The sequence below is a fragment of the Fusarium falciforme genome, chromosome 1 (genome assembly GCF_026873545.1).
Source record: "Fusarium falciforme chromosome 1, complete sequence".
Classification (NCBI taxonomy): Eukaryota; Fungi; Ascomycota; class Sordariomycetes; order Hypocreales; family Nectriaceae; genus Fusarium; species Fusarium falciforme.
The window spans coordinates 4,674,392-4,687,451 of NC_070544.1; the positions used below are offsets into that span (position 1 = coordinate 4,674,392).

At 52.8% G+C, this 13,060-nt stretch overlaps 3 protein-coding genes across 3 annotated transcripts; 1 reads left to right on the plus strand and 2 right to left on the minus strand.

Annotated features, from left to right (window-relative positions):
• Positions 1-708: 708 nt before the first annotated feature.
• NCS54_00131900 (Hypothetical protein) lies at positions 709-1,815 on the plus strand (the record flags this gene model as incomplete). The annotated part of the gene is made up of 1 exon (XM_053146948.1): positions 709-1,815. The coding sequence occupies one exon, from the start codon at positions 709-711 to the stop codon at positions 1,813-1,815; it is 1,107 nt and encodes a 368-aa protein (XP_053002923.1).
• A 4,187-nt stretch (positions 1,816-6,002) lies between these two features.
• Positions 6,003-7,243, minus strand: NCS54_00132000 (Cyclin N-terminal domain-containing protein; the record flags this gene model as incomplete). Its single annotated transcript, XM_053146949.1, has 2 exons — positions 6,003-7,007; positions 7,058-7,243. The coding sequence occupies 2 exons, from the start codon at positions 7,241-7,243 to the stop codon at positions 6,003-6,005; spliced, it is 1,191 nt and encodes a 396-aa protein (XP_053002924.1).
• Positions 7,244-7,504: 261 nt separating this feature from the next.
• NCS54_00132100 (Hypothetical protein) lies at positions 7,505-9,357 on the minus strand (the record flags this gene model as incomplete). Its single annotated transcript, XM_053146950.1, has 4 exons — positions 7,505-7,522; positions 7,721-7,887; positions 7,946-7,964; positions 9,301-9,357. The coding sequence occupies 4 exons, from the start codon at positions 9,355-9,357 to the stop codon at positions 7,505-7,507; spliced, it is 261 nt and encodes an 86-aa protein (XP_053002925.1).
• Between the last annotated feature and the right edge of the window lie 3,703 nt (positions 9,358-13,060).

Sequence of the window (13,060 nt, forward strand, 5' to 3'; positions counted from 1 at the left end):
CGTCTTCCTCTTTTCTCCCCTCCCCTCACCTCTCCTCCCTCTCTCCTCTTCCTCCTCTCTCCCTCATCTCTTCGCGATCGGTTCTAATTATTCCCTTCTCTCCCCAGCTACATTATCTTCTTCCCTCTTCCATCGGACTTGCTCACCTTCTTGGTAGCATTTTATCCTCTCGCTGGCTACTTTGCCTAGCTCCTGGCAGCTTCCAATCATGATTCACTCTCCCACTCCTCTAGGTTCGTCAAACAGCACCCTCTGGCGCCCTTTGCGTCTTCCTTTTGGCTTCTGTCGCTCACCGTCATACCTAGGACCAGTGCTAAATCCTACAAAATCAGTCTTTGCAGAAACGGCGCTCCCGGCTAGTCCCCCATGGGTAATGATTCTGTCAACAGAACGGGTCAGGAAGCACCCTTTCCCACCGTAGTCGTCCGCCCAGAAGGTCCCCTGGATTTTTCCATCGCAAAGGCTCTCTTCGATGAGGTTACGGCCGTAGCCGACATTTCTCAGGTCCCTGAATTTTTCTACCAGAGACTTGCCGAGAAGCTGTTCTCGATGTTCCATCGGAAGCCAGAGGAGCATCCCGAATGCTTTGAAGCAACTGTGTGCCAGCTGCGCAAGCCCTGTGTCCTTGTTGGCAATCTCTGGAGCGAGTAGGACGGATCCAAACATGTCATCAAGTTGATGGAGGAAGTTGCGAAGAACAACGCTCAGATGAAAGACTATGTCTTCACTCTCCTGGCCCCCATCGCCTCGACAGCTTTCACTGTCTGTGAGTTGCGAGGCATTGGGTCGCAGTCCAATGCCCTCGGTGCTTCCATGATCCGAACGGAGGACGTCTTTCCGCATGTGAGCAAGTCGATCGATGTGTTCAAGCGCGAACACACGGGTATCGTTTACGTGGGGCTGCATTCTATCAATGCAGTCGTCAACCAAGACCTTCTCGTCAACGAAGGTCTGAAACGCAGTGACACGATTTTGTGGACTCAGTATCACCAGAAGGCTCACATGGTCCTCCCCACCTCGGCCAAGCTCACCAGCGATGAGTTTCTTGCCCAAAACCAGCACTGGCTTGACCTCCTTCTTCGTCTTCCCCTTGACGAGGATGCACAGGAAATCGTCAAGGAACATGTGCTGCAGAACCTTGACCAGAATACTGCCCGGCTTGTGCCCGACCAGTATCGAACCAAGTTGTTCTGCTTTTGCGGCTCGATCAACAAAAATGCTCGGCAGGATTGGCTCCGAGAGAGTCCTCTCCCGGAAGTCACCGTCAATCGTCCTATTCCTTTGCCCAAGATTGTCGAAACTCAGCCCATGCGCCAAGCTGCCAGAAAGCTCGAGAGATTTGCCTTTAAGCTCAAGAAGACGAACCCTACCGATGCCGCGGACCTCAAGCATATATTGGATACCATCACCTTGCTCTGCGATGTGCAATACCAGGCAGAGATCAAAGCCACGGCCAAGATGGAGGCCAAGTTCAGCGAATATTTCCAAAAGATCCAACCTCTCAACTGCCCAGCCATGACAGACATCATCGACAATGTGAACAAGGAACAGGAGAAGGTATTCGCGGATTTTCGCGGGCGTGCTATCACTGTTCGGGGCGAAGATGGGGCAAGCGCCTGCCAGATGACCGACAAGGAATGGCTTCTCACTTACCGCAACCTGAACGATGCCAAGATTCAGCGGTGGATTGATCTCTATGTCGAACTCTATGGTATTGAGACGGGTATTCCGGAAACTTGGAAGGCGCTCATCATGGAGACGGGTGGCGATCGTCTCTGGCAATTGTTGGAACAGGCCATCTTCAACCCGTCTTAGGGTGCTTACTGCAATCCGGTACGCCACATGTTGTGACACGTCCTTTTCTCCATGAAGCTCGACATAACACGGTCCAAGGCCACAGTACGTTTTCCCCAGATGACTGACTGGCGGTGTATCAGAGGCCGGCTAACGACGTATCAGAAAACAAAAGGGGTGACCAGTTTGATGGAGGAAGTGCGGCGGAAGTGGATGTTCATACACCGGGTCAACAAGAAGGTTGGAGGAGCCAGGGGTATGGTTGCTCCTCTTTAATGTTGTTTGTCACAGCTAAATCTAGGCTATGATTCTCTTGTCCTTAAGCAAATAATCGCATAAGGTCGTTATAACTCCGTGTGGGAAGTTGGCCTCTCTAAACTCGTGTCGAGTAATGTCCAGCAGTGGATGCACTGAGGGGATCACCTTCGGGGTTCATTGCCGTCCCCTTCTTGCAGGCTGCGAGAACCGGTTCTCCGGGGGTTTACAGAGGCATCCTCTTCATCTCGTTGATGGAATGGGAGATGAGGGCGGACGCTTTCGGGTATTTCGTTGGAGTGAGCCGGAGGGGATGCCTGGTCCAAGGGTTTCTCAAAAATGATACCAAGAGCGGACGTCCCCCGAAAAGGTGTATCGTAGAATTATCCTCTTTTCAGTGCTAAGATGTGATGAGAAGACAATAGTGACTGTGATACACTTAAAAGAGCCAAGCTACCTTTCCGTTCTCATTCCATGGCGTACCTATCTAGTTTCTCTCGTAAACTATATCATGGCCGTGGATATCGCATGTACATGCGGAATGCCGTTTAAGAACACCCCTCTTGTTCACTTCGACAGGCTCCAGGGAGGACAAGGGTGGTGTCCATATCTTCAGAAGCTCGTCTCGAATCTCAGAGACAGGTTCGGTCACGCAAACTTCATAAGGGAAACCCTCAACGATATTAATGACCATTTTCCAGTCCAGAGCAGGCATGTGACGCCGGGGAGTTCCTCGCATGGTGTCCGCGCTTTGGTCCATTCCAGCGAGGTGGGGAAGCTCTGGTTTGAAGTTATAGCGCTGATGATTTATAGGGGAGGCAATAGTCAACTTTAATGGAATGCCAAACCGAATTCTATGTGATTCAGATGGGACTTCTGTCAGAAGAGGGTCTCATGGGTCTCAAGGTCTGTAAGTGAACTCAGATGCCTGTTGTGTGAAGCAGCCAGGCTAGCGGCCACGCCAGATTAATGATGGTATGGGTTCATGTTCTTGGATCTAACTACCCTTTTATTGATTAAACGCTATCTAGGTCGAGCCCTGGTCACCTCCTTGCCGGGTCTCCTGTTAGCTACTTGCTCGACTCACGACGTTCTACAGCAACATCAGAAGGCAGAGCATCAAGCTAGGCCTGGCCAGGGTGAAGGGACTAAAACAAAGGGAATTGCTACAAAATACCAATTTAAGAAATTAAGCGAAAAATCGCCTGCCAATATGGTAGGCAGACTTTGCTGGCTCGAACAAGCAGCGTGTGTACAAAGGGTGTTGGTGATAATGCTACACGCAGTAGAGTGACGTCATGTCAACTTCTTCATTGTCCTCCTTTTCCCTCCTCCAACCTCTCTTTCAAGAATACAGAGTTAAACCTACTTATTTGCTCTTGATTCTATTCACATCATACATACAGCCTTGCCTTGCAACCACCATGTGAAGCCATCCCCACGATGCTCCCCAATCCAGGAACCGCCATCAGCCTTACGACGCTAAACCAAATGCGTCAAAACAGTGGCTTATCGGCTCCAAGCCCGTCTCAGCCACATCATCAGTGGCTCGAGCATGTGGCGTGAGCTCTCTGCTTCATTACACGCCCCCTCCATCATCTGCCCAATTTACCAACAAGTGCCGACACAGAAAATGGTCCGTTAGCACAAATGACACTATGAAAAGACGGTGTGTGGCCGATAAAGAGACGCGCTTGTTGTTTGTTGTTTAGACGCGGTTGTTCGTGATTTTGCTATCTAATTTCCGCAAAAAGCCACAGGTGGAATGGCCAGTGACATTTCTCCATGTGGGACGTAATTTGCCCGGCGGCTGGCGACCTCTCGGCCGAGAGCCGCGGGTTGGGAGGGTGTGCTACCCTATGCTAATAAATCGACATCTTGGGATGTTGAAGGCTACAGTTTCTGCGGGTTCAATCACATATTTTGGGTGTTTATCTGAATTTCTCATGTCTGATACAGGTCTGGTATGGATATAGGCAGCACCCTGCGCCCGTTGGTGACTTAAACCTCCCCATCAGCTGATGATGTGATGACCTCCAAGCTTACTCCTGGACTTACACGGATCACTGCAACGTAGCCACCGCAACTCCAGACATGCTCCATCCAGCAGCATGAGCCACGCAAGACAATAGCACAGATAGGAGACCATCAGGAGACACCCCTTAGGCATTGCTGATATGATAGAACGGATTTGGATAGCGACGATTCCACAGACGCGCAATGTCAGGACGCATCCAAGCGAACTACCGGTCCGAACAGATCACTTGGCGACAAGGGGGGAGGGGGTAACCCGGATGATGACTTCCTTTTCCATCCTTACCTACGAGACATGCATACGACAACTACCGCCTTGGAAAAGAAAGAGAAGGAAATCCACCGTCCAGGCCGTTGGATTCAAGGAATGCTCAGGTGCCATGGAATTCGGCCGGTGAGCCACACCTTACTCATAAGCGAGGAATGCACAAAGTGAGTGCGACCCCCCCTTTAGCCGACACATCTATCCACGCGATGAATGAATGAATTTAATGTATGTCACCAAAGGGGCACGCGCATATCGGATGCTTAACATAACTAGTCTAGCCAACCAAGGGGCGAGCGCATACGAGAAGAGGGGGGGAGGGGACATGCAACCTCCAGGGGTAAACTACAAGAAACCCACCAGCATGAACCCAGCATCTCTTGTTCAATTAAACCAAACTCTGCCTGTGCTTGTACCCAACAAACCCTATAAGCTTGATTCTCTTAAGACAGCCCTACTATAATCCCCCCTTGGCCCTTGCATGCGCATCGTTCTCCTAGTCAGGGGCACAGAGAGAAGAGGTTGGTGGCCGTTTTGAAAGGCGGTGGGATGGGCCGTCTTTGATTGCGAGACCCGAGATTACACACTCCCCACAGCGGGAAATTTCCCTGACGTCACCTCTTCCCAACCTCCGCTCCATTCATCGACGATCTAGATCGTTCTGTTAAGTGAAGCGAGCGCGGGTGAACAAGGGACGTTTGAAGATGACTACAGTATCACATCACATGCCGTTTATCGGGTTCAATACGAAAAGTCATGGAATGGAGAGAGATATAGATCTGGGTGAAAAGAATTTTACTTCTTTTTTTTGTGCCTGTTACGTACAACTACCTATACACAGGACGGGGGGTCGGGTCGAAGATATCGGAGAGGTACTAGCCTTCTCCGGTTGTTCCATAATGAAGGCACATGACAGTACCAAATATCCTTCCCTCGGGACGACGTTCCATCGATGCCTTCATGGTCACCCGGGGTATGCTTCGTCGTCCCTCATCCATCTTTCGAAAGAATTATGCAGACGTTTAACTGCAGTCGTGAAGAGTAGGCCCGCCTCATCGTACCAGACCGAGGTCAGACTCCATCGTCCCTCTTTCAAAGCCATTCCATGAAATAAAAAAAAAAAAACCTCTTTTCCCTATCGTGGGGTATCCTTTTTTTGTTCCATCGCGGAGGGACCTGTACTGGTGCATTCTCGGTCTTCCCTGGTTCCGTTTCGAGGCTGGGCCAAGCTCCCCTGTAGTAAATCTATTCCGTTGAATCTCCCTCGAGTGGTGATTCTTCCTCGCGCAGGTCCTTTTTGTCGGTTCGGTATCCCTTCCACGCCGGGGAGGGCGAGTCGCATGTATCAGATCGGGGTCTGAAAAATGCCAACGAATTGCTGAAAATAAAAAAAAAAAGGGTATGATCCGCGTGTTCCTTTTTTTTGGGTGCCGCAAGACTTGATGAGAAATTTTGAATTCGCAAGGAAAATAAAAGCAGTCGCTAAATGCCAAAAAAAGATGAGAGTGAATGAGAGAGAGATCATTCTGTTGTGCAACCATGCAATGGATTCGAACAAATGCTAGAATGTCGGAAGGATTGTGTGTAAAGGTTGGTTGTGTCGATGCTGCATATTGGCAGCCAGGTCAACAAGACCCAGTCGTCACGAGTTCCATTATTGGTTCATGCCGTGTTGGTTCACGAAGCCGTTGTATTGTTGTTGTTGCCCATACGCCGAGGCGTGGTGGTGAGGGGTTGGTGTTACCGGGCACCGAGGGGGCAGACCGTAGCAGTCCTTGGCCATGTTGTGGTTGTTGCCCATTAATGAGTTGCCATCAGGGGTGATAGGGGGAGTCAGGTATCCGTCAAACCCCATCGTGGCGCTGTGGCCTTTTTGGGGTGTGCTGTAGATGTTGCTGGTGTGCTTGTTGATGGGCTCGGTGTGCGGTGTGGTGGGATTCGCAGCTCGACGCGCGAGGTCGGCCTGCTCAGCCATGAACTCGGCGAGCTTCTGAGACACTCGAGAGTAGTTGGGGGTCGAGTACTTGCGGGCGAGGGTGGCCGAGGGCTGGTGGAGGTGGTGCGACAGCGTCAGCAGCGTCATGTTCTCTGTGTGATCCCACTCTCCGTCGTTGACTTCGGGTCGGGCGAGGATGGCACGCGCGAGGGCGAGAGAAGATCGAGCCATCATCGAGGGCTTGGTAGAGACAAAGTCGCGGTAGTACAGGGCAATCTCGCAGAGGTAGGCAGCCATGTGCTCAACCTCCTGGTCGTCTCCCTCCTCCGTCACCATGAGCTGAGCAAACAGGTCGACAGTGGGGTGTCCTATGGTCCAGTCGAGAGTGTTCAGAACATGCATCTCCATCTGAGTAAACATTCCAGCATCGTAGAGTCCGCAGCACATGTTGTTAAGCTCGTGAATCTGAGGCACTCTATCCTTCTTGTCACCATACTTGGCAGCGATGAGGAGGGCGGCACATCCAACAAGCTGGTAATGTTGCTTGTAAACCACTCGCTTGGAGCAGTACCGGTCGAGGAGGTTGACGGTGAGGAACAGGGTCTCGGGCAAGAGGGCGAAGGCGGCGTGGGCCTCGATGAGGAAGTCGATGAGGTAGGGCCTCATGAACCACTGGATCTCGCGCTGCATGTCAATGAGGGAAGCATCGGGGAGAGTCTCTTCCTGTGAAAGGTCAGCAAAAGACGCCTAGCAGCGCGCAATGTTCAACATGCCTCCATCCGTCGCAAGTGCCGCATGATATCCTCGAGGTACTCGTCGGCCGCTAACCGGGAGAGCTCGCCGGCAATCATATCTTGGCGCTGGCGGGCGAGCATCTTGATTGTCTCCTGAGTAGAGATTCTCGGGTGATGGTCATCGGACTCGACGAAGAAGGAGCCGTCATCGTGAGAGTAAGCCATGTTGGGTGGTTGAGTTGTCAAATGGCTAGAGTAAAAGGCTTGGTGGCTTGATGAAATGAGAGACGGGTCGGTTCGCCAGGAATCTCGTTGGTGTGAAGGAGCGTTTGGTGAAGTGTGCAAGAGAGTGATGCACACCGAAATTAGGTTATTAAGATATTAAAGAACGTGATGGAAGAAAACGAAAAGAATGACCGTGGCTGGTAACGAGACCAGAAGCATGTAGAGGCAAGGAAAGGGATTGGAAAAGGGGTCGTTTAAAGACTAGTCGACTGAAGGGCTCTAGAAACGGGATATGCGTCAGTACGAGGTTCCATGCTAGCGTGCGGCATCTCGATTCTGCCAAGACAGTGCTAAATGGCCCGATGAATAGAATCGTGGGCTGTTGAAAGAGGCATCCCTTGGGTGATGGGGATGGGCTGGCACGAGGGACTGGGGCGATTGGCACGAGTGCCGTATCGAGGGGAGAGGGAGGCTTACCGCCACAGCTCGGGGAGGTGGACAGCTCAGTCGGGAGATGAGACAGTCCCTAAGGTTGTGTGGGAACAACGAGTTAACGTCTCCCACGGGGCAAAGCTCAAGGAAGCTGGTGAAGCGTGGAGGTTGTGGAGAGGACGGCGGTATGCGGAAGGATCCTCGGCATGCAGCTGGAAGGGGAGATTAGAATTACTATCTAACCTCGGGGTCTTCGACTCGAAGACATACCTTCCTCACGCTCTTGACGCTTCGAAAATCGATGTCGGTTACCGGGTCAGGGTTGACGGGGTAGCCGAGTAGTTCAGGTGGTGGGATAGTGACCTTGAACCTCAAAGCTATCGAGATTCAAGAATTCAACAATCCACAGTCGTCACTCGTCGTGAATTCTTCTGCCCTAGTGCTCGAAGGGGTATTCGACCAAGGTTGAACAGGCGAGTCCGGCCGGAGAGTCGATGAACCAGTCTCGGGAAGGGCAGCAAAAGAGATCGTCCCGTGTGAAGGGAGTGGGTGCGTCGATAGGCGGCGTCGGCGGCTGGCGACAGGGAGTGGAAGAGACTGGAATTCCTGGTCGACGGACCTTGGAATTTGGCAAGAGTCGAAAGGAGAAGGTCGAGTTTTAAGGGCTAACTTGGGTACCAGAAGGAAGAGTGAAATACCAGCAAAGGTGTTTTTTGATTCACTTTTCCAGTCCGGCCTTTTTTTTCTTTTGGTTCCGTCTCACAACCTTTTTCGAGGTTCGCCCTGACCTTTAATAGGACAGGAGATGGGGCTCTTTGAGGGAGAGGTGTCGAGTTGAATGCCCTGGGGTGTGGTGAGAATTCTCCTCGTCCCAAGCGCGTCTTTTCAGGCCTGCTGTGGTCGAGTCAGGAAGGAAGACGTAACGAGAGATGAGGGAATGTGGTGGATGAGGGAGAGGGAGAGAGAGGAAGGGGGAGGATGCGGATGAAGAGGTAGGAGGAGGATGGAGAAGAGGGAAAAGGACTGGGTGAGAGGTACACGAGTAGTTTTAACGGAACCAGCCCAGCCCAGCCTGCAGCAGTTAGACGGGAGGGGGGAGTACGCAGAGACGCAGCTAGACGCAGCGCAGCGCAGCACAGGTAGGTTGGCTGGCCTGGCTGGCTGGCTGGCTCCGTGGATCCCATCCCTCCATTCATCCAAGGATGGCTTGACCTTGGTTTTTCTGGGACGGGTACCGGTTGCGGGTACCGTACGGGGTCGCTGACCAGGTACCTGCGCGCCGGGCAACAGCGGGTGGAGGTACCTAGACGCGGCCCCTGCTAGGAGGCCCCCAGGAGTCACACACCCACGGCCACGGTCGCGCGCCCACCACGAGGAGGAGCCACAGGATCCTGGCACTCCTTGGAGTGAGTTTCTCAGACTTGGCTTTCACAGCAGCGCAGCTCAACTCTCTGCGGTTCCCTGTTCTGTTCTTCGGCGGAGAATCGCCTGTGGGATTGATCTCCAGAGCAACTCTGGGCCGAGGGGGTGCATGATGCCTCCAAGACTGTCTGTTGTGCTCTGTTCTGGGATGCACTGCGATTCACCAAAACGCCTCTGCCTCACCACCTCCAAACATCACGCACCTCATCCAAGGAACGCTGTTCGGGGGCTGGACTAGAGGAAGAGTAGCTTGGGCTCATCGCGGACTTGACTTTTGCTTGCTTGCTGTGCTGAGCGGGAGGGGGCTTGGGGGTGAGGGCAGAAAGCAGCCAAAAAAGCATGGGGCATGGGGGCGTGCAAGGTACGGCACTGTACTTTGGGAGGAGTGGACTGGACGCCAAATACGTACCTGGCTTGGCTTGGCTGGCTTGAGCGTGTGCGGTGCGTGCTTCGAAGCGTGTATGAAGCGTGTGAAGCCTGTGCTGGCCCGGGCGAGTTGTGCCAATTGTGTCGTGTCGTAGCGTGTTCTTGTCTCTCGGCTGGGGAAATTCGGCGCACGCTGGGGCAGGGATCCGCGCGCGGATGTAATGGAGACCGGGCGTGTGAGACTGGCTGGTCTGGTGTTTGTTGGAGTAAAAGATGACCGCGTCAACAGTCAAAGTGATGGTCAAGATGCGATCTGTTGGTGTTGATGATCCGATGGTGATGGATCAAGATGATGAGCATCTCTTGGAAGTGACTGATAAAAGAGCAAAAGGCCAGAGCAAGTTGGAATATACCGAATTGAGACGTGTTGAGGATCATTGGCCGAACAGTTCGCAAAAGGTAGAATTGGCCCAAAGGGTATAATTCCTTTGAAGCTAAAAGTGGAATCGGTGGCACATCCGTGATGAGATATAACCTCAGATTTCTTCCTCAGATTCAGCGCCGCAGTATGCCCGCACCAAGCCGAATTGTTCCATTTATTTGTTGTTGACCATTAATTCACCCTCTTATGACGTCGAGATGCAAATGAATCAAGACCACGACATATTGTTTGTTTGGAAATATGCATCTCGCGGCCTGGTTGAGCGAGGCCACAGGCGACCTTTTTGTGTCGGTCCATGTCTGATATTGTGCTCATGTGAGGTGCACTGCGCAGGCTCACCACAGATGGCGAGCCGAACTGTAGAGGTGACATTTGCATTTGCAGTGCACCCTTTCGTCACCTGTTCTGTAGAGCCATCATCAAAGTCAACACGCTCAAGACACCGCCACGACCGCGACCTCGTTCCGGACCTGCCTTAGACCCCGAGGCTATCGCCGCGATGTCGAGCCAGCAAAGCAAGGCAGCGTCTGTGGTAGCATTTGTCAGGCTGCTGTGCAGTGCAGCATTGCGTTGCGGTGCATGATTACTCAAGGCAGAAATCATGACACTACTATCATGACCGCTGCATCGATCTTGGGCCATGTAAAAGCAACCAGGGGTTTCTTAGATGCCCCTCTGACCTCCCCGATGTAGCGAGATCTCTTTTCCATGTACATGCCTCTACATCCATACCTCCCCTCGGATACGAACAACCTCGTCGCCCCGATGCTGGTCTCATCTCAAACTCGTGGCATGGATTCCCCCTACGGACGGGCCACGCTTCTGCACTCTAACGGAGCTCCGGGCTGCCCGCGACGTCAACAACATCCCATCTACTGTACCTGGGATGACTGTTAGTGCGCCGCCCTAAAACATGTCAGCATCCGTCGATGCATCTATTGTTGATGAAGGTTCCAGTGTCAAACACTGACGCCGACCAGACGCGAGCGCATTCATCTCGCGCGCTGCATCCTCATTTCTCGTTCCCGTGTCGTTCCCCAGTTGTCGCCAATCCATACCGACACCAAACGCGCGCCAGACTATATCGACTCCGTGATTCTCTGCCGTCATGGACATCTCCGACGGAAGGGGGTGTTGCAGTGGATTTTCAGGGCGTCCCCTCTCAGCCTATGGCATGTCGCCCAGAGACCGTCTATCGAAGCTCGAAAACGGCCCTCAAAAGGAGCCACAAAAATCTTGGGTTCCAAAAACGATGCCAGCGACTGGACTGGTCGGTCGCGTTGCCCTCACTTCAAATCTTGGATGCCGCATCCCCGCCTGGACCAATCATGTTTTGTTGCCCGCGACTTCTCGCATCGTCCTGGAGCCCAAAGGCCAATTAATCATGCATGTCATCCATGATGAGCACCTCGCTTCTTGTGCCTTGCCTAGGATTTGTTTCTCCCTCACGTCCTGTCTGCTCATTGACATTAGCAGTTGGGTCATTCACCCCCACCGCTGGGTGACTTGCACTTCAATATATCCACTGGACTACAGGCCGCTAGGCAAGCCCTGGGCTCAGAGGTGAGGTTCACCAGCCAGCATGTCCTTGGCTTCCATTGTGCAGCGGTCGCGCAGCGTCATGGACCAGCTGTCATTTACACTTGCATCTACATGACGATTTGTCGCGCCAGCGCGTCTTCTGTAGCGCAGCCCTACATAAAACCGTTCAAACTCCCATCGCGATGCGATGCGATGCGATGCGCGCCGTGCTCGCGCGTTGCCTGACGGTTGGTGGCTCAGGGGGCGGACCGGCCGTGCTACACGCTTCCATCAGTCGTGAGACGTTCTCAGCTCTTTTCTGCCCTGCTTGCATCCTGGGCAATTTTGTGACTTTTTTCGGAGCATCTTTTGCAGAAGCCTCCTCCGCTGCCAAGACCCCTCGGTCATGGAAATATCATCATTCATTCGCTGGGTCTGTTCCCCGCCTTCATCAACACATGTTCACAAAAGTGTCACTATTCGCATAACCTTCAAAGTCAATTTATTAAAACGGGCTCCTCCCGATGCAAAGCAAAGATTTTTTTTTCCCTTGATGAGTTGTCAGCTTCTTCAGGTCAAGCCTCCTCTGCCGCTTGGAGCAATCTCTGCCCCCTTTTAAGATGCTGAATATAGCTGAAATAGCTCCTGTCGCAGACGGGTTATTTGCACTTCTGTTGGGCCTCGCACAGCCGTAGACCCATCTCGGGACGATCTTTGTTTCCTTCATGTCCCCTCATCCATGTATCGCGGGTATAATCCGCGACTAGTAAAAGGAGGTTGCTTGCTTGGCGAGACGATCAACCTACACCTCGAGAGAAAGTCCATGCCGTGGCTGCGTGTTCCCACCGGACAATGGACGCCATCAGCTAGCCGTCCAACTCAAAGACACGTCCATAGCGGCAGAGGCTATAGCGTCGCACTCCGTACGCGGGTTAATTACGGAGGAGAAGGTATCACGTCTCATGTAATCACCAACAAAGACTCTGACCGTCTCGTCTCATGGATCCAGTTCCTAGAGTGCATCTTCTGCAGCGGCCGCCTCACCGAAAGTTTGAGCCGTACTTGCGCAACAGCGTCGTGCCCGGTCTGTGGTTGGAAAAATCGCCCGATGCTCATTTCCATCCCATGCCGCCGCGTTCAAGCCGCTCCGTTCTGCTGCTGCAAGGGATTGGAAGCCCACGGCCCCCACAGGCGCGAACGGAGGCCCCATACACTTGCACAGATGGTACGCATAGGCGAGCACAATATAAGCACAATGCCTTTGTGTCGTCCGTTCCGTAGGTCGCGACGAGTTACGCCGTGCTTCCTTCCTATTGTACGGCAGATGCCAGAGTCAGTTGGTCCATTGAATCAGAGTTCAGCTTCCGGAAGTTGCCCAGTTGACGATCAGCGTCGAAGAAGTGCCACCGAGTCAATTGCCTCTCAACTGGTTAAACCTCCGTGCATGGCATAAGGATAGGAATGTTGCAACTATCCCGCCAGATCCTCTCAGCCTGTCACATGAGTATGACACCGATTCAACGTCCGTGAAACAAAATCTCAGCCGCCGGTGCTCCGTACCACGGTCGCAGACCCGAACCCCGGGCGCCGTTTTTTTATCTCTTACTGAGAGATTTCACCTGCCTGGTTAACCG